This window comes from Natrix helvetica, assembly GCF_964273705.1.
Source record: "Natrix helvetica genome assembly, chromosome: 11".
Lineage (NCBI taxonomy): Eukaryota > Metazoa > Chordata > Lepidosauria > Squamata > Natricidae > Natrix > Natrix helvetica.
The window spans coordinates 2,940,232-2,960,492 of NC_138562.1; the positions used below are offsets into that span (position 1 = coordinate 2,940,232).

At 47.0% G+C, this 20,261-nt stretch overlaps 1 protein-coding gene across 1 annotated transcript in view; it reads right to left on the reverse strand.

Moving 5' to 3' along the window:
* Nucleotides 1-1,173: 1,173 nt before the first annotated feature.
* The window catches only part of STARD8 (StAR related lipid transfer domain containing 8), a 33,290-nt gene continuing 14,202 nt past the window's right edge, over nucleotides 1,174-20,261 (reverse strand). Inside the window, exons 5-11 of the mRNA XM_081963975.1 lie at nucleotides 17,354-17,552; nucleotides 16,176-16,386; nucleotides 13,938-14,052; nucleotides 12,330-12,554; nucleotides 8,509-8,726; nucleotides 6,832-7,008; nucleotides 1,174-5,731 (exon numbers count right to left, since the gene is read on the reverse strand). Of these exons, the coding sequence (XP_081820101.1) occupies nucleotides 5,614-5,731; nucleotides 6,832-7,008; nucleotides 8,509-8,726; nucleotides 12,330-12,554; nucleotides 13,938-14,052; nucleotides 16,176-16,386; nucleotides 17,354-17,552 (1,263 nt within the window). The 3' untranslated portion in view covers nucleotides 1,174-5,613. The remainder of the gene's footprint in view (nucleotides 5,732-6,831; nucleotides 7,009-8,508; nucleotides 8,727-12,329; nucleotides 12,555-13,937; nucleotides 14,053-16,175; nucleotides 16,387-17,353; nucleotides 17,553-20,261) is intronic.

Below are 20,261 nucleotides of genomic sequence, written 5' to 3' on the forward strand. Positions count from 1 at the left end.
CATGCTCATTTTGTTGCTCTATTTAGATAAGAAAATATCTCTGAAATGATGAGCCGATGGGGCACAGGTTTTCTGTTGTTGTATAAAGGTAAAAAAAGTGAATTTTATTCCGCGAGTCAATGCCAACTCTAGGGATCCTGTTCCAAGGCCATTGAGCCAGCGTTGTCCGAAGACGTTTCTGTGGTCATGTGGCCAACATGATGTCATGGAGCACTGTTACCTTCCCACTGAAGTGGTACCTATTAATCTACTGGTGTTTGCATGCTTTCGAATTGGGATTTATCTCCTCCCACTTACAACTGCATAACTGTAACTTTGTTGCTTGTATCCTTACGATTTGTATTCATATTGTTTCCTTATTACTTATTTGTACCCTATGACATCAATAAGTGTTGTACTTTATGATTCTTGATGAATGTATCTTGTCTTTTAATATACACTGAGAGCATCTGCACCAAAGACAAATTCCTTGTGTGTCCAATCACTTGGTCAATAATGAATTCTATTCTATTCTATTCTATTCTATTCTATTCTTCTTCTATTCTCTCTATTCTGTTCTGTTCTGGTCTAGTCCATTTGCTTCCCTTTCCTTCCCATCCTTTTCCCATCCCATCCCATTACGCATAATCAAGGTGCAGTCTTACGTGCTATTCAATGAGGAACTGAGGTGAGGATGGGAGCTCACCCTGTCACACATCGAGCTCAAGTCTCAAACCTGGGCTGCTGGCTTTCCACCTGACAATTGGCCCATTGCCTGAACTGCTGATCCACCACGCCATTATCATCTAAAAGCTAAGTGCTATGTGCAATCCCCCCAAGACATTGACTCACGACTCAAGTTCACAATGTTCTTTCAAGTACAGACATTGCTTTAGGCATCTGAGATCTCTGTATCTTAAGAATAATTTCAATAGAGTCAAAAGCATTTCGACCCATACTTTGGTCAGTGTTGTTGACTCTGACCTCATGGCCTTCAGGAATCATTCAGCATTCGTCTTGATTAATGTAATAATAATGAGCAAATTTTGAAAAAATAAATGAACTTTTTGGTTTTCACAACTCAACCCCAAATATAATTAAAATCCAAAGTGTCCCTCTATTGTCAGATAAAAAACAAAATCACAGGCGTTTCACTTCAGGATTTGATAGATGGTCTCTGAGCCAATTGTTGGGAATTGTTAGTTTTTATTTGTCATACAAGTAGAGGAGGGACCTCATCCGTCTGCAGAATTGTACAAAACGTTCATTAAATATAAAACAGCTTTTACTGAGAATACATCCATTTCACATGCTCTCTCTCACTCTTTATATATTAAATTAATATTTCAACTATACAATATTTACAGTTAGTTAGGAAAAATATCATTTATGAAGATTAAAAAATAATAGTCCCGTAAATAATTAACCATATAAACCACTCAAGTTCTTACCATAAGGAAACTGGCAAGAATCACTGAATCAGCTGTAAAACACCCAGCTACATTTCTAACAGATTAGGTTTTCTTGCTTCCAATTGGAAGGCTGTCTGATCAACTGGCTCCCTGGTTAAAGAACAAACCAGCATGCTTACAGGCCAGGATTAACCATGGTCAAACTGTACATTTGAAACGATTAGAGCAGGGATGTCCAAACTTGGGAACTTTAAGATTTGTGGACTTCAACTCCCAGAATTCCCCAGCCAGCATGGCTGGCTGGGGAATTCTAGGAGTTGAAGTCCACAAGTCTTAAAGTTCCCAAGTTTGGACACCCCTGGATTAGAGGATCAAAATGGCGATGGAGAATTTGGGGACTCAAGTCAATCCTCTACATCAGGGGTCTCCCCAACCTTGGCAACTTTAAGACTTGTGGACTTAACTCCCAGCGAAGCTGGCTGAGGAAGTCTGGGAACTGAAGTCCACAAGTCTTAAAGTTGCCAGGGTTGGAGACCCTGCTCTACATAACTCTTGAGGACAGCCTGGAGATAGGAGATGCAAGGCCTTTCTCGTATGGCCTGCTGAGTTTGGGAGATCTAAGCCAGCTTTTACCTTCTCATGTACTGTAGCTTTTAGAGGTGGAAGGCTCTTCCTTCCTCTTCCAGACCACCTAATAGCAGCTTCTGAGCATTTGGGGACTCATCCAACCGACTTCAAGATTAGTAGCTTCATCCCCTTCGGAGGATGGCCTTGGATGTGGAGTGGATGGATTCAGAAGGGCTGGTCGTGGTCAGTCTTTTCTTTGACTGGTTTGTTTCTGAGAATTTGGAGCAGCCCAAGCTGCCATTTCACTCAAGTGGCCAGAGGGGATTTAAGATGCATTCACTGGTGTGGCCAGTGGTTTTTGCTGAATTATTTGCAGATTACTGTTAAAAGTAATGTTTCCTCCCTTTGTGTCTCTCCCCTCCCCCCTGCCATGGGCCTTGGCAGCATCTAAGAGGAAGTACAGAAAAGGAGGTCCTGGCAGATCAGGAGATTGGCTAAGTGGATAAAGAGAGGACAAATGATACAGTGCCCTTGCTCATGGAGATCTCCAAAACACAGAACACATCTTCTCCATACACTGCAGAATGCTCTCTGGCTATGGTATTTAAACAGTAACAGGGTTGCGAGAGAACTTGGAGGTCATCTAGTCCAACCCCCTGCTCACGCAGGAGACCTGTACTAGGGATTTGAATCGCCAAACTGCCGACCTTTCTGATCGACAAGCTCAGTGCCTTAGACACTGAGCCACCTAGTCAGGGTATTTCTCAGGCCCTTCCTTCTTTGAGAGTCATTTCCAAAGTAATTGCTTTAATTCTTGGCTCGACTTGGCTTTCCCTTCCTTCATGCTCAAATTCTCCAAAATGCAGGCTTGTACTTGTGCTCTTACGCAAGGTGAATCTAACGTGACACCCATGCTGAGTCTGGGAAGCGGAGCGGCCAGCCTGAAGGAAGCTCTCCCTCTCCCTCCTTTCTCAGCAGCCCAGAGAATTCTGCGGTTCCAGTGCCATCCCTTCCCTGTTGCCCTACTTCCCACCATAGGGACGGAGGTCCTGAAACCCTCGAGATGAACAGGATCATAAACAGACAGGCTAATCTTGCCTAATCTTTCTCTTTGCCAGCCGCAGCATTAAAGGCTGACCTCCGTCTCCCCATCCAACGAAGTGTGAGCTACAAAACAGTGGAGATTTCCCTCAATTCCCTGGGATGGTTTTAAGACCCAAAGATTTCACGTGGTGTCACAACCTGCGAGCCTTGATTGAGGTACCTGGACTGAACCTTCCATTGTGCCGAAGGAAAAAGAAGCAGGAGGTCTGGGAATTCCAAACTTTTCCTCCATTGTCTTGATTCTTATTAATTCCTGGGGAATTCTCGTCAGCTGACAGAGTCCTGGAGAAAAGAGCGTTCCCTCCACTTAAGCAAAAGAAGACAAAGGTCTGGAATAATTTCAGTCCCTTTTGGCCTTAAACCGCTGAAGAGAGGGAAGTCAGTATCTCTCTAGACTTGTATTTTATTGTAGTACTTCTTGACGCTTGCAGTATTTCATTTTTTAGGGTTTTCTTGATAAATCTTACATGTACCACTCTGGGCAAGTTATTTCTAATTGCATATGTTGTATGTACTCTAAATGTTTCGTCCATTCCACCTAGAATCTCTTCCTTACACATTTCTGTGGCCACTGGGAGGATCTCTGTGACCTTCTCTGCTAAGTCCTCTCCTTTCTCCTCTTCAATGTTCTGAAGTCTTTGATAGTATGCAGCTCTTTCCATCTCCCTCTGAATGCGAGATCCGTCTTGCTTTTTATCGATTGTTATCAGTCTATAATCCATCACTTCCACATTTTTCTCTGGCTCTTTTTCATACACGCGCTCCATCCCTGTTTCTCTGCCAAGTGCAGCATTAAAAACTTCCCACTTGCTGAAGTGCCTCTGGCACCCATGGCTCTCCTCTCCTTTCTCCAAGACCACTTCATGCTTCAACATGAGAACCGTTTGTCACCTTCGACTTCATTCCACCTCCACCCTCTGCTACCACACAGGTACACCTACCTGCTAAGGAAACAGTGATTGCAATTAAAAAGCCCCAGGGAGGGACAGGTAGTCCTCAACTTATGACCATAATTGAGCCCAAGATTTATGTGGCTAAGGGAGACATGGGTTAAGTGAGTTTTGCCCCAGTTTATGACCATTCTCGCCACATTTGTTGTGAATCAATGCAGTTCTTAAATTAGTCTGTTAATTGAATATGGTTTTCCCCATCGACTTTGCTTGTCAGACGGTCGCAAAAGGGGGGGAGGGGGGGATCCCATGTCCCTGCGACAGTGTAACCGTCATAATTGTGAGTCAGTTGCCAAGCATCCGAATGTAAATCACATGATCATGGGGAGGCTGCAGTGGTCATAAGTGTGAAAAATGGTCACATTTTCAGTGCCGTTGTAACTTCAAACAGTCATTAAATCAGGGGTGTCCAAACTTGGGAACTTTAAGACTTGTGGACTTCAACTCCCAGAATTCCCCAGCCAGCAGAGCTGGGAGTTGAAGTCCACAAGTCTTAAAGTTCCCAAGTTTGGACACCCCTGCATTAAATGAACTGTTGTAAATTGAGGACTCCCTATATTTTGTGCCGAGTCCTAATACTGATCCCCCAATTCCCAACCCTCTCAAACCAGATTAGGATATTTTTCATACGTTGCAGGAAAGTGATTTGGACAAATCCAGTCAATCCTGAACCCAAAACCTGGTTCAATAAACACCATGACTGCTACATCTGAGGACAGCCCTTAACAAAGCAGACTACTGTATTTTTTGGACTATAAGACACACCGGAGTATAAGACCCACCATGATTTTGAAGAGGTACATTTAAAGAAAAAGTTTTTGCCCTCTGCAGGCCTCCCAAATTCTCTGCACGCCTTGTTTTTTGCAAAAAACCCCAACCCACAAACAAAAAGGGCATGCAAAGCTTTGGGAGGCTTTTAGAGTGCTACTGGGGGTTGGGTGGGGGGCAAAAATGCCCCCTTTTTTGCTCTTTTTTGTCCTCCCCAGCCCTCAGAAGCACTTTGCAAGCCTCCCAAATCCTCTGCACGTCCATTTTTGCAAAGGGGGCGGGGTTTCGGTCAGCCAAAAATGTTGTATTCAGTGTATAAGACGCACCCAGATTTTCACCTTCTTTTTTGAGGGAAAAAGGTGCGTCTTATACTCTGAGAAATATGGTAATCTTTTAAAGGGCTTTCAAAACTGATTTCCCCTGACTTAGGTGGATTAATAGACTCCCCAGAAGGTCAGGAGATGTTTTGCAGGATCAGACCAGATTATCTATCATCTTGTCCTCAGCCAGAGGCAAACTGGGAGCCCCAAAGCAGGGAGCAGCTCAGGCGCTTCTTCACAATTGTGCCTTTTGGTAAAGGGTGTGGAAAGAATTCTTCTAACCCTGGAGACAATTTATGGAGAAGCAACCCCTAGCACAAGGCTTAACCTCTGGATCATGTTGCTGAATCATAACACAGGAACATGCCGGGTTAGGAAAGCTTAGCTCTCATGTTCCTTGAACCAACGAAGGAAAGGGAATATTAAAGGCTGGAGGAGGGTGCACTCCACGAAACAAAGGATCGATTCCAACATTTTGCTCCAACTTGAAGTCTACCCATCTGGTGGCCTCCTTCAGATCTTGGTTTCTGGTCCACACGGATTGAACACTGGGAAAGAATCGCGAATCCTGGCCAGCTCCATAGCACAGAGATGGCCAAAGACCTTGTTGTACCAGTCTGGAGACCTCCCTCTGGAAGTGCAACAAAAGCAGGGAATTAGCAACAGAATAATGGAGATGGAAAGGATCTTGGAGACCTTGTAGGCCAACCCCCTGCTCAAGCAGGAGGCACGATACCATTTTAGACAAATGGCTGTCCAATCTCTTCTTAAAAGCCTCCAGTGATGGAGCTCCCACAACCTCTGGTGGCAAGCCGTTCCACCGGTTAATTTTTCTAACTGTCAGGAAATTTCTCCTTATTTCTAGGTTGGTTTTCTCTTTGATTAGTTTCCACCCATTGCTTCTTGTCCTGCCTTCTGGTGCCTTAGAGAATAGCTCGACTCCCTCTTCTTTGTTGCAACCCCTGAGATATTGGAAGACTGCTATCCTGTCCCCCCAAGTCCTTCTTCTCACTAGACTTGACATATCCAAACTCCTGTAACCGTTCTTCATGTTTTAGCCTCTCGCACTCTGATCTTCTTTGTTGCTTTTCTCTGCACCCTTTCTAGAGTCTCAGCACTCAGGCCAAGCGTTCCCTTCCTGCAAGCATAAATGGGATCCAGAACCCAAACAAACTCAATCATCTGGAACCCCAGGAGCAATGTGGGGCAGGGGAAGGTAAGGTTGTGTTTTATCTTTTATTGCCCAAGATAAGCAGAAACAAAATATTAAAAGAGGAAATCTAAGTTTACTACAATCAAATTAAGTTGCAAAAACCTGGTCTTGCTTTGAATTAGGTTATCTTGGGGAAATATTTGTGCATAGCAAGATTTCCCCACATTTCAAGATTTGACAGAAAAGCAACAGGTTTAGCTGAAGGTATTTTTTGTCTCTGGGGTGGAAACAATATTCTCCAATCTGTTGCTCTCAGAACTCAACTTCAATAATAGCTAGCCAGTGTAGGAACTGCAACACTGAAAACAGCACATCTGGATAGCAGCAGCTTGGAGAAGCCCTGTCAGGCCTACAATGAAACTGCCAGCCTTTGGACTGAGAAATTCTCTTGGCTAAGCAAATTGGAAGGGTCTTGGCTTGTTGTGTTGCTGAAGGCTCAACCCTTTTATGCGGGTAGAGGTCAACGGGATGCCCACCTCCCTGCCATTAAACGTAGGACAACTGGCTGGGATTCTTACCGGAGATCAGTTTGGCAGATGTGAATCACCCTGGAGTGTCCTGTTCCACAAGGCTCCATCAGGTACTGGGAGGTGAGCACCGTGGCCCTGACTCCAGCTTCCAGTGGCAACTTCTGATGCTCCAAAGAGAAGGAGACCAGGAGGCAACTCCCGCGGGGTAGGTCTGTCCGCCACGACCTGGAAAAGGTGAGCTTGGCTCAGGTAGGACTAAAGCTGCCTGCTCCTTCCAGTCTTAAGAGGCTACCCAATGAAGCAACTGATGGGAGAGGAGCTGGGGTCCTCAGGCAAGAACAGATCTTGGGTAGAGGCCAGGTGGCTTGCTTTTGGCTCAGAGGACAGACAGAACCCGGCAAAGGCCAGAATGATTGCCAGCACTAAATTTGCTTGACAGTTGAGCACAAAATTAGGAGGCTTCGCTCCAGTTTTGATACTAAAGAGTCACCTTTTCAACTAAAACTGAAGCTCTGAGTCTAACTTTCAACCAACCTAGGCTGAATATCAACCTGGCTGGAGCCTGCTCACCACTTATATCGCAGAAGCACTGAAAAACTAGGTGGCAATTCTGAGAGGGGGGAAAAGAAGGGCTTTGTTTCCAGAGAGGAACAGGCTTAAATAGCAAATTTTAAACAATTAGCAGGCACATGAGAGCTGGGACAGGTAGTGGGATTATTATTATTTACTACTGGTTCTGTGGGAGTGGCTTGAAGGGCATGGTGTGGCTTAGTGGGCGAGGCAGGGGAAGGATACTGCAAAATCTCAATTTCCTCCCCACTCCAGGGGAAGGATACTGCAAAATCCCGATTCCCTCCCCACTCCAAGGGAAGGATACTGCAAAATCTCAATTTCCTCCCCACTCCAGGGGAAGGATACTGCAAAATCCCCATTCCCTCCCCACTCCAGGGGAAGGATACTGCAAAATCCCCATTCCCTCCCCACTCCAGGGGAAGGATACTGCAAAATCCCCATTCCCTCCCCACTCCAGGGGAAGGATACTGCAAAATCTCCATTCCCTCCTCACTCCAGGGGAAGGATACTGCAAAATCTCCATTCCCACCTCACTCCAGGGCAAGATTACTGCAAAATCTCAATTTCCTCCCCACTCCAGGGGAAGGATACTGCAAAATCTCAATTCCCACCTCACTCCAGGGGAAGGATACTGAAAAATCTCCATTCCCTTCCCACTCCAGGGGAAGGATACTACAAAATCTCCATTCCCTCCTGATCACTCAGGGGGCAGAGAATAGATGGGGACAGAACCAGTCAATGATGGTATTTACCGGTTCTCCAAACTACTCAAAATTTCTGCTACTGATTCTCTAGAACTGGTCAGAAGTTGCTGAATCCCACCTCTGGCTGGGACACTATGCGATGAGCCCAAACTATGTGGAGCTACCTGAGAGAGAAGCAGCAGAGCAGGGCTGCATCTCACAGCCACTTCTAATCACTTCCACCCAAAATTGAGAAAAGTGGCACGAACCTGGAAACGAGAGAGAGCAAAGAAAGGCTCCAAAACGAAGCCCAGAAACTCTCGGTTGCTTCCCAAAGGCAGAAGAGGGCTCCCTCCACTGCAGCTAAAAAGATCTAGGCAAAGGATTAGTGCAGGAAGCAATGGGATCAAAGACCCGGAGATGGGACACGGTGTTGGTTCACGGAGTTTTCCCCTCTAGAGTTCCTCACCTGAGAACCACAAAGTCCCGCCGTGGGTGGGGAGCCATGCTATCCGTCACATAATGGTAGACTTCGGTGTTCTTGTCCAGGGCCTCCACCACGTGGCCCTGCAGCAGGTCCTCATCCCAAAAGTGGCGCTCCCTGAGAATCCGCTTGAGCACCACGTGGGGTGGTGCGGCCACTTCTGTGGAGACCTTCCAGAGTCGCAGAGGATGCCCATCCTCCACCTGCATATCACAAAGACGTTTGTCAGCTCCGGAGAACACTGGGACAGCTGCCAAGACCCGTACTTACCAGGTGGAGATCTCCCTCCTCCACAAGCAGTCCAGCTGAGAACTCTACATAATTTTTCACGACTGACATCCAGGAGGTTTCCACCGAGAACATTCCAGAACTGAGAACTGACCGAGAACAATCCATGATAGATTGCCGGGTGGTTTTCACTCTGGGTCACGAGGTGATGGGTGTGCACGGGTGGGGGTGGGGTTTAGCCTAATTACCAAGTAACTATAAAAGATGGTGGGGTGCACCGGATGTCAGCTCTGACAATTTATTCATTGCCTTATTGCTTATACATTGCTTTGTTGGTCAGTTCGTGCCGGAGGAAGATAAACTGCATTTTCAAACTGTCTCTGTGTTTGGCTGTTTTCATTAACTCTTTGGAACCTGACAACATTGTTATTGCTTTAGGGTCAGGGGTGGGATTCAAATTTTTTCTACTACCGGTTCTGTGGGCGTGGCTTGGTGGGCGTGGCAGGGGAAGGATACTGCAAAATCCCCATTCCCTCCCGATCAGCTGGGACTCTGGAGGGGCGGGGCCAGCCAGAGATGGGATTTACCGGTTCTCCAAACTACTCAAAACTTCTGCTACCGGTTCTCCAGAACCGGCCAGAACCTGCTGAATCCCACCTCTGCTTGGGACCAGGCAGAGTCCCAGTGGCAGAGCCATCACCCATTCCCTGAAGGCCATCATCTTTGAATGCTGCCAAGCCATCCCTTGTCAGGAGGGCCTTCTCTACTGCTGCCCCACCCTTTGTAACATCTGGCTCCAGAGGTGAGGCAGCCCACACCTTCTGCCTTCTAGAAGTGTGTTAAGACTGGGTCTGCCAATTAGAAGGGGGGTGGCTGGGGGCTCGAGGGGCTCTTCTGCCTTGTCACACCTCCAGCATTTTTAACTCCGAATTTCAGTTTTACCGTGTATGTTCTAACTTTTTGTCTTAATTCCATTTTATATTTCTATGATGTTGTTGTAAACCAGCCGGAGTCCTGGGCAAAATAAACAAATAAATGTATGTCCCCTCAGCTCCTGATTAGAAAGAGGGAATGCTCATTTCTCTCTCTCTGCATTTTTCTGCCATTCCAGAAAATAAGACATCTTTTGGGCCATCTTTTCCTGTTACACTTTGAGGGTTTGGTAGATAGGAAATCAAGTTTGGAAATAAATGAATACACACGCACACAAATGCCCACATCAGGCACCCACCCGGTCAATCTCTGCATTTACTTTCTCCAAGAATTGGGTTCCTCTTCATTTGGAACTGCAAGCAGAATGCCCATGCCTATGCTGGCATTACAAAGCCCTCATCATCCCACCAAGGGCCTGTGTGTGCCCCATGAGCCATTCCTGCAGGTTTGGGGCAGCTGTGGCAAAGAAGGCCTCCTGGCACAAGTTATTCCACCCTCTTCACTCCGCGTGGACTGGGATGGAGGACCTGTGGGCAAAGGTGGAACAGGCCTGCAGCATCTTTTCTTTTGGATCTTTGACCTTCCACACTTTCTGTTATTCTACTATGCGTTTTCTACGTGGGAAAATGGGAGGAGGGATTGTACGGAGTTAGATGCTATGTAGCCATAACAAAATTCTTTCTAGAAAGCCAAGGTCATCCTTTGTCTTCGCATCTCTGCACCTGACCGGAACTGGATGGGTAAAAGCTGCCTGCATGGCAGTGGGAGATTGGACCATGGGATGGACTTGTGGGTGTGGGGGCAAGATCTTGAACTTTCAACGGGGTGGGGAAAACCGGGAAGCTTTCAGATTCAGGTTTTCCCAGATGTGCCAACGTGGCTCTTTTAATAAATTTTGAACAATACTTTGCCTTGGACTCTGATGATTTACTTTTAGATGCTATTTGGAACCCTGAGACTGACTTTACTCAAAACGTGAACTCTACTCACGCAGAGGAAGCCTAAAGAGAGGAGAAGGAGAGAGGAAGGGGAAGTAGAGAAGAGAAGGACCACAGAGGGAAGAAAGGAGGTAGGGAGGAGGAGAGAGGGAGAAGAAAGTGATGCATAGGGTACAAATATGGGGTATGGAGAGCAGTAGAGCCAATAACTGTTTTTGGGAGTTGGTGGTAAGATGAATTGATGTAAACGTTTAACAATATAATATGACGTTGGTTATGTAATAGTATACATGTGGTTATTTGTTATGAAAATGAAAAAATAAAAAACTTTATTTAAAAAAAACTGGAACTTTGAGCAATATTTTGCCTTGGACTCTGATTTATTTTTTGGATGCTATTTGGAGCGCTGACATTAACCTGAATCCTGACACTTCCTGTCACTGAGAACCTGTTTCAAAAGGACCAACAGTGAAGGTTTCAATCACATCTTGTGTGTTTTTATTGGTGTTTGGCCTTGGACAGGACAAAGGTGGATTCAGACTATGTGAAGACTCGAAGAGAATACGTATGTTCCCCTGGGCCTGACTGTTTCATGGTGCCACCTCCCGCAATGTGGAGATTGGCATTTTTAGAATGATTTGGAAGGCGAGGCGGCCCTGGCACCCCTAAGCTTTGGCACCCCAGGGCCAGTGTGTGTCCTCACCCTCGGCTGTTGCTGAGAGCATCTTCCCTTTCAGTGAGGGTTGCTCTTTCTGCCCTCCTCCAGCCCCACTTCAGTTGGGGTGCAGAGAAACTCCTCTTTCTTCTCTTTTACGATGTCACGGAGGAAGGAGATGGCAAAGGAGTTTCCCACTGTGGCCAAAACACAGAACCAAAGACTAGAATAAAATGAATGGGCTGGAAGGGACCTTAGAGGTCTTCTAGTCCAGCCCCCTGCTCAAGCAGGAGGCCCCATACCATTTCAGATAAGCGACTGTCTAGTCTCTTCTTAAAAACCTCCAGTGATGGAACGCCCACGATTTCTGGTGGCAAGCTGTTCCATGTGTTAATTGTCCTCATTCCTAGGAAGTTTCTCCTTAATTCCAGGTTGCTTCTCTCCTTGATTACTTCCCATGCATTGCTTCTTGTCCTGCCTTCTGGGGCTTTGGAGAATAAATTGATCTCCTTCTTCTTTGTGGCAACCCCTCAAATACTGGAATAAGGCTATCATGTCACCCCTAATTCTTCTTTTCTTTAGACTAGCCAAACTCAAATCCTGGAGCCGTTCTTCATATGTTTGGGTCTCCAGGCCTTTGATCATCTTCTCTGAACTTTTCCCAAAGTCTCAGCATCTTTTGTGTAATGTGTGACCAAAACTGGATGCTGCATTCCAGGTGTGGCCTTGTTAGGGTTTTATAAAGCGGTACTAATACTTCACGTGATGTTGATTTCTATGCCTCTGTTTATACAACCCAGGACTGTATTAGCTTTTTTGGCTGCTGGCTCATATTCAGGATGTTGGCAAAAGGTTTGCCTTGGTATTAAAAGTTACCCAAAGATGCATTTTTGCCTACCAACGAATGATGAAACAACAGGAAAATCATCCTCAGACAGACGCACAACTATTATGGATGGCTACCTAGAAAAACAGTCTAATGGTTGCCCAGGGGGTACATCAATAACTCGAAAAGCGGCTGTAAGGCTTCCCTTGCCCACCCCCCCTCTTACCTTCTTGCATGAGAGCTCCGTGTTTTGGGGGCCAAGCATGCCGATCCAGCCTTTGAAGCGTTCGGATGACTCCTTCAGCAGGCCTTGAATGCTGGCCTCCAAGACTGGGTGGGAATCCTGGATCTCTCCTTGCAGGTTTTCCTCCATCAGCTCAGGTAAGGAGAGCGGCTGAGCGTCAGCCAACAGGTAGGAGCTGCTGAGCTGCAGGATCATCTCTTGGGGGATCTGGAGAAAGGAAGAGGATCCTTTGAGTGAGTCTACAAATGAAGACAAACATCTGCTTACACCAAAGGGCAAAGCTCTCCCTCTCCAGAGCCTTCTGCTGCTCGCTGTTTTTAATAGAGGATGGGGATGGCCAGTGGGAGCGGTACGGTGGCCTAGAGGTGGAGCTCTCGCCTCACGATCAGGAGGCTGTGAGTTCGATCCTAGGTAGAGGTAGATATTTCTCTCTCTGGGCACAATGAGTACTGTATTTTTCAGAGTATAAGACGCATTAAGATTTTGAAGAGGCAAATTTAAACAAAAAGTTTTTGCCCTCTGCAGACCTCCCAAAAGCAGCTTGTTTTCTTGTGAAAAAAAGGCATGCATAGTCTTTAGGAGGCTTATAGAGTGTTCCTGGGGAGCTGGGGGGGGGGGGGAAACGAGCAAAAAACAGCCCTGCCCAGGCCCCAGAAGCATTTTGCAGGCCTCCCAAACCCTCTGCACGACCATTTTTGTGAAGGGCACAGGGTTTCGGGAGGCCAAAAATGCTGTATTCAATGTATAAGACACACCCAGATTTTCACTCTCTATTTTGAGGGGAAAAGGTGCGTCTTATACTCCGAAAAATAGGGGAATTGTCTGCCGAAAACTCTGCACTGGTGACAGGAAGAGCGTCCAGCCAGTAAATGCTCTGCTCCATTCAGTTGCCCCTAGTCCACCTGATGCAAGGGATTATGGGGTCATTAAAAGACAAAGAAAAATGGGGATGGTTGGTGCTGGGAAAAGTGGAAGCAAAGAGAAGAGGAGGATCAGCTGCAAGAAGCAGGGATTTCGTTACATTGGGCACTATTGGAAGAATAGAATGAATGAGCTGAAAGGGACCTTGGAGGTCTTCTAGTCCAGCTCCCTGCTCAAGCAGGAGAAACTATACTACTTCAGAGAAGTGACTGTCGTGACCCATGATGGGGAACTTATGGCATGCGTGGCATCCCGTGCCCTCTCTGCAGGCATGTGAGCCGTCGCCCCAGCTCAGCTCCACCATGCATGCACTTGCACTGCCCGCCGGCCAGCTGGTTTTTGGGTTCTGCCATGCGTGCATGGGGGGTGGGGCGCATGCAGGAGATGTGTGTGCATGCAGGGGATGGGGGGGTTCTGTGTGCATTCACGGGAGAGCACTGGTGGTCATGCACACATGTACAGGGGGGTGGGGGGAGCGCAGGGGATGGTCATGCACGCAACAGCACGGGGCACACACGAGGGGGGCATGCGCGCATGCATGGGAGAATAGGATGCGTGGGGAGTAGTGCGCACATTGCATTATGGGTATGTGCGCATGCACAGGCTGTCACCTGTGCACAGGCTTTTGGCATGCTCCTGAGCAGAAGGAGGAAAGCAAGCAAGTGGCACCTGGAACAGCTTCTTGCAGTTGTCAATCATGTGGGAGAGGCCTTGGGTGGCAGCCATGTTCTCGTTCAGCTCCTTCTGCTCTGGTTTCCCCACAGTGCCCCTCCTGTGAATCGACCTGCCAGGAGGGGACAAAGAGGAGTCAGAACCGTCGGCGCCAGTGGTCGAGCCATTCTAGCCACAGTCAACAATGGGGTGTGTGTGTCTCGGGAGACGTTCTCTTCTCCCAGGTTTGGCCCAGAGGCCTGACAAGCCCACAATGAAACTTCCACCAGGGTCACCAGCGGATGGGGTCTGCGTCAATGCCCACCGCCACTTTTTATTCTTATTTTTCCAGGATTCTAAGTGTTGAACCTAAGGAAAACTCTGATAACCCCCATCATCTTATAACAAGGGTCCCCAAACATGGCCCCTTTAAGACTGGCGGACTTCACCTTCAGCATAGCTGGCTGGAGAATTCTGGGAATTGAAATCCACCAGTCTTAAAGTGGCCAAGTTTGGAGGCTTCTGGCTTATAACTATGATAAATGTCAGTTTGGCCTCATTAAGGTTGCACAGCTATGGATTTCTGTTTTTAATTCATATAAAAAATGATTAACACACATTCAGGGGGCCTTTCAGCGCAAAGCTCTCAAATAATAGACCTTTTCTTTCTCTCTCTCTTTTAGGAAAACATAATAGAGACTGTAGAAGCTCAGCATGAAAACTCTGGTAGTCAGCAGAAAGTGACCCTGCTTTCCAAACAGGGAAGGGCTCTGCAACTATGGAGAATGAGGGCCTAACTTGCCACAGCCAGATGGGTGCAGCTTCCAGGTCTCACGGCCATCTTGGTCTAGTCAACTTACTGCGGGATAATTTGCTGTGGGAAATCCACATGGGGTAACGCAGTGTGAGAAATGTTATCCGCCACTGCTTCTACTACATCCGGGGTGTCGAACTTGATTTCATTGAGGGCAGCATCAGGGTTGGGTTTGACCTCGGGGGGACGGGGTGGGTGTGGCTGAGTGGTGGGATATGACTGGTGTGCCCCAGTATAGGTGTACCGGTGCCTGCTGGGAGCATCAGGTACCGTTCCGGTATGGTGCTGCAGAGGGCCCACCCACCCGCCCACCCTCCATAACTGTATTTTAGCCGATCGGTGATTCTGCGCAAGCACACGGAGTGTACGGCTCCTGCATGATGCTCCACTGAGCAGCTAAAGTATCGCGGGCTGTGTACAAGCTGCAAACATGCATGTGGTGGACACCCGGCCCTGTTACACCATATTGGTTGCAACGGGATCCGGAACCCACCACTGGTGTGGCCAGCTCGATGTCACACCTGTTGGAGGTGCCTGTGGTGGCCCGAATGCTCTGCCAGCGAAAACAGGCTCTCGAGCTCCGTTTTCGGCTGCGATGGCCTCCTGCAGCCCTCTGCTAGGGAATACAAAAGACACGGCCCTCTTGAGCTCCGTTTTCACTGGCAGAGGGTTGCAGGAGGCCATTGCAGCCAAAAATGGAGCTCAGGAGCCTGTTTTCACTGGCAGAAGCACCGTTGGCTGGAACTTCACTGTTTCCGGAGTGGCCTGCAGGCCAGATCGAACTACCCCGCAGGCCAAATCCAACCCCCAGGCCTTAAGTTTAACATCCCTGTTTTACATTATTTCCATTTTTGTCAATAGAAATAACATCGAAGAAACGGTGGCAGGTAATATCTATCACACGGATTTATCCTGCGTGGAATTGCCCTTGGGGAATTGGCTGCGGCCAGGTGGCTGTGTCAGGTTTGGCCAGAGCACATATGGCCACGGTGAGTTGACCAAAGTGAGTTGGCCATGGGGAGTGATCCCATTCTGTGGGAAATGGAATGCAACAGTCTTATTCTCTTTATAAACTATTTCTTCAATGCATACAGCCTCCAAAGACTGGTGCTGGTGGGTAATAGTAGAAAGTGGGGGTCTTTTTTTAAAAAAACCATAGAGTAAGAAAGAATTTTGTAAATGTACTCATATTTGCTGCAAAGGAAATGGAAAGTTTCCTTCCTTCCTTCCTTCCTTCCTTCCTTCCTTCCTTCCTTCCTTCCTTCCTTCCTTCCTTCCTTCCTTCCTTCCTTCCCTCCTTATGTTTTTGTAAAACTTTGATAAAAACCTGCTGCAGTTCTGAAATAGTCAATCTCTCAGGCTCCATCCACCTGGGGTTTGAGCATCAGGCAACAAAGATCTGACCAAGGGATCTGACCTGTCACTGGGAGACATCACCTTACCTTGGAGAAGTGCTCTCTTTCTTGGAGACGTTGAGGTGAAAAATGGAGGGGGCTAAGCACACGGCCAGGTTCCCCACCGTCATCTGGTTCTCCTCGGAAGAGGCAACATCGCTGAGAAAATAGAGCAGCGTCTGCAAAACCTCCCGGTTCTCATCCGGCATTAACATGATGGCGGCCTGGACAGCTTGCAGCCTCTGCTCTTTGGCCACAACTGGAAAGTTCGGGAAACAAACATCAGTATCTGTGTTGTGGGGCACTAAAGACGAACAGCAGTGGAAACTTGCTAGCATCACTTTGGACTCTGCAGGGGACACGGTCCAGTCCGGCCCCGCTGAGCCCTGCTATGCTCTTCAGATCCAGACGGAGGACTTCCCATCCCTCCCCAGGAGAGAAATCCCATTTCTGTTTCTATCTCTGGTTGCTGAGACTGTGCCCAGCTTATTGGCAGATCTTTCACTCTATTGAGTATATCTTGAAAATAAAAAAGCTGCTTCCAATTCTTCATACATTTGGATATTCAACCAACAAATCAACAGGGGGGGGGGTTTCTAGTGAGGTGGGCAAAACCCATCCACTGAATCCATCTGTGGGATGACCATGCTTTCCCCAGCTGGTAGTGCAGTAAAACTAGCAGCACCAGAGCTGCAGAAGGGAGGAAAGAGATGAGATACAAGCCAGAGTCCAGCCTGCCTTTTGGCCCTACGATCAACAAAAGGGGTCCAGTTGCATGTATCTAGGTGTGAGGCAGGGGTGAAATCCTCCCAGTTTGGCCCGGTTTGGCCAAACCAGCAGGGACGATTGGCACCAGTTCTCCAAACCGGTAACAAAAATCCTTGGTGGCTCTGCCAACGCCCACCTGGTCACCCGGTCGCCACTCACGTCTTCCAGCGGCTCACTCAGCCCTTCCGGCCGTTTGACCCACCATCCAATTGGAATGTTTCTCCCTCCATTCACAGCAGAGCTTCTGCAGCCTGTCCCTTTAAGGTTATGCCCAGGAGGGCGGGGGCTAAGGTTGCTCCGATATCTCCCTACGAGATACAGAGCAACCTTTTAGCCAAGGTTATTTTCTTATAGACTGCCTCCAGCCCAATAGGCAGTCAGCTAAAATTCCAAATCATGGGTCTCTTGCTTCTCCTCCCCCTCCTCCTCCACCCCCACCACCCACCGCCCCTACTCACACTGGTATATCTGCAGAAATGTCTCTGTTAGCTTGGCGGTGAAGACCGGCTCTGGCAGATCACGGAAGTACTGCTTCAACAGGTCAGCCACATCATAGGCTGATTGCCCTTCATAATTCACATAATCAGGAGAGGCTTCACTCATCTGCCTGAGGTTCTGGATCCGGGACTTTACACCAGATTTGCGAAAAATGCCAACCTGTGCAGGAAAGAGATATCAGGCAGGTGGACAACTCCGGATGTAAGAGCTTCTGTGCACAGGAGGCTACCAGAGGAGAGTGGAGCCACAGAATATGTGCAACTCAACCAATGTGCTCCAAGTCAGAAGCCCCAGCTGATTAAATGGCAGCTTCACCTCATAAGGGAACTTGGGTGAGTCCAAAACTCTGCCAACTAGTGGCAGGGATCGCCAAAACCCCAGAAGATAGGCTCAAGATTCAGAAGGATCTCGAAACATTTGAGCACTCGATCCTATTGAATAAAATGACATTTAAAAGGAAGGGAAAAGTAAGGTCTTACACTTAACAGAATAACAATGTTGGAAGGGACCTTGGAGGTCTTCTAGTCCAACCCACTGTTCAAACAGGAGACCCATTTCAGGCAAGTGGCTGTCCAGTCTCTTCTTAAAAGCCTGCAGTGATGGAGCTGCTGACAAACTGTTGGCTCATATCTAAGTGATTGTCCATGAAAAACCAAATGTACAGGTACAAAATAGCTCAAGAGAAGTAACTGATAGAGGAATCTTGGAATCCTAGTAGTCAAACACTTAAATATGAGCCAGCCGTGTGCCTCAGCTGCCAAACAAGCCGATGCAGTCCTAGGCTGCATTAACAGAGGGATAGAATCAAGATTATGTGAAGTGTTAATACCACTTTATATTTACTTTATAAAGCTTTAGTAAGACCACAATTGGAACACTGAATCCCATTTTGGTGACCACAATATAAAAAAGATGTTGAGATTCTGGAAAGAGTGCAGAGAAGAGCAACGAAAACGGGGGCTGGAGGGTAAAACATACGAAGAACGGTTGCAGGAATTGGGCATGTTTAATCTAGTGAAAAGAACGACTAGCTGTGATAGCTGTGTTCCGATATTTGAGGGTCTCCCGCAAAGAAGAGGGGGCCAACTCCCAAATTGTTGGAAGTGCAAAAAAACACCAGGCACCTTTTTCCATATGTGGTGAATACGCAATGAGGCAAAAAGATATTGGAAAATGATACAATCATGGCTGGAACAAATGATGGGAGATCAAATTCTGTTCAAACCAGAAATTGTCCTCCTAGTCATAATATCGGAGGGGTACAAGAAAGATGTGATCTATCTAATTATCCATGTATTAACTGCGGCGCAAATAACTTATGTACAATATTGGAAAAAAGAAAGTATCCCACCAGTTAGACATAATTAGGAAAAATTTGGCCTGTGCAGAAGCAGATAGGCTCACTCTAGAATTAAAAAATAAGGGCGAGTCAGAATATTATGAAGTTTGGAACAGATTTTGTTATTAGTATAAGACAAGGTGGCAAGACTGGATCAAATTGTAAATAATATGATTGGATAGAAGGATAGATAATGTATGAAGTAGGCTGACAGCAAATGGATGAGATTATGTGTATATACTGTGATTGTATGGCCATAATGGCTTTGCTGTGTTGCACTATTTTAAATGTAAAAACAATAAAAATATACTAAATGGAAGAGGGGGCCAACCAGCATAAGAAGGGCAGACAAGAAACAATTAATCAAGGAGAGAAGAAGCCTAAAACAAGTAATTCCACTGATTAATTGTTCTAATTCTCAGGAAATTTCTCCTTAATTCTAGGTTGATCTTTCCTCTCAGTCCTGAATCTACTTTCTTGTAATTTGAACTCAATGATTCTAGTCTGAAACCCAGGCTAGAGAATCCAGCATCGGTATGAAGAGAACCAATTTTCATACCGGGAATGCGCTAATACATTTACATGAGAAGGGTGTTATAGGTCAGGGGTGTCCAAACCTGGGAACTTTAAGACTTGTGGAATTCAACTCCCAGAATTCCCCAGCCAGCATAGCTGGCTGGGGAATTCTGGGAGTTGAAGTCCACAAGTCTTAAAGTTCCCAAGTTTGGACACCCCTGTTATAGGTAGTCCTTGATGTACAATAGTTTAGTGAGTGTTCAATGCCACAACGGCACGGACAAAAAGGACTCACAACCGGTTTTCATACCCACAAACACCTGGCATCCCTGTGGTCACATGGTCATAACCTGGATGCCCGGAAACAGGTTCACATCCATGACAATTGCAGTGTCCCAGGGAGGGGGGTGTCACACTATCCAACCTTGCAACCCTTTGATAAGTCGAAGTTGAGATTCATTCAACAACCGCATCACCAATCTAACACCTGCAGCAACCCACCCAACACCAGTGGCAAGAAAGGTAGCAAAATGGGGCAAAACCCACCCTACAACTGTCTCACTTAGCAGCAAAAATCTTGGGCTCAATTGTGGTCATAGGTCGAGAACTATTTAGCACTGGCTGCAGGCCTTAAGAAAGAAGAAATGCCAAGGAAATTAGAAATGAGCCCCAACAGAGGGGGGAAAAACACAAATATATCAACAGAGTCGTATTTCTTCAGCTTCCTGCTCTCTTTCCATCTTCCCATTTAACAATGCTTTGGTCCTGTCTGTGCAAAATTGGCTTTCAGACGGGATCATCTATAAATCTCAGGGGATCCAGAATATGCATCAACAGGTCTTCCCTCTGTTCTCCCACCCACCTCTGCTCCTCTACTGCATGGGAGTTTGTGCTCCATCATCACCGGATTAGATCTGCCTCTAATCCTCTGCCGGATTAGAGCTTGTGCTCCATCATCACCCGGATTAGATCTTCCTCAACAACCTCCTCTTTAGGTTGTTGGTTTGAGCTCC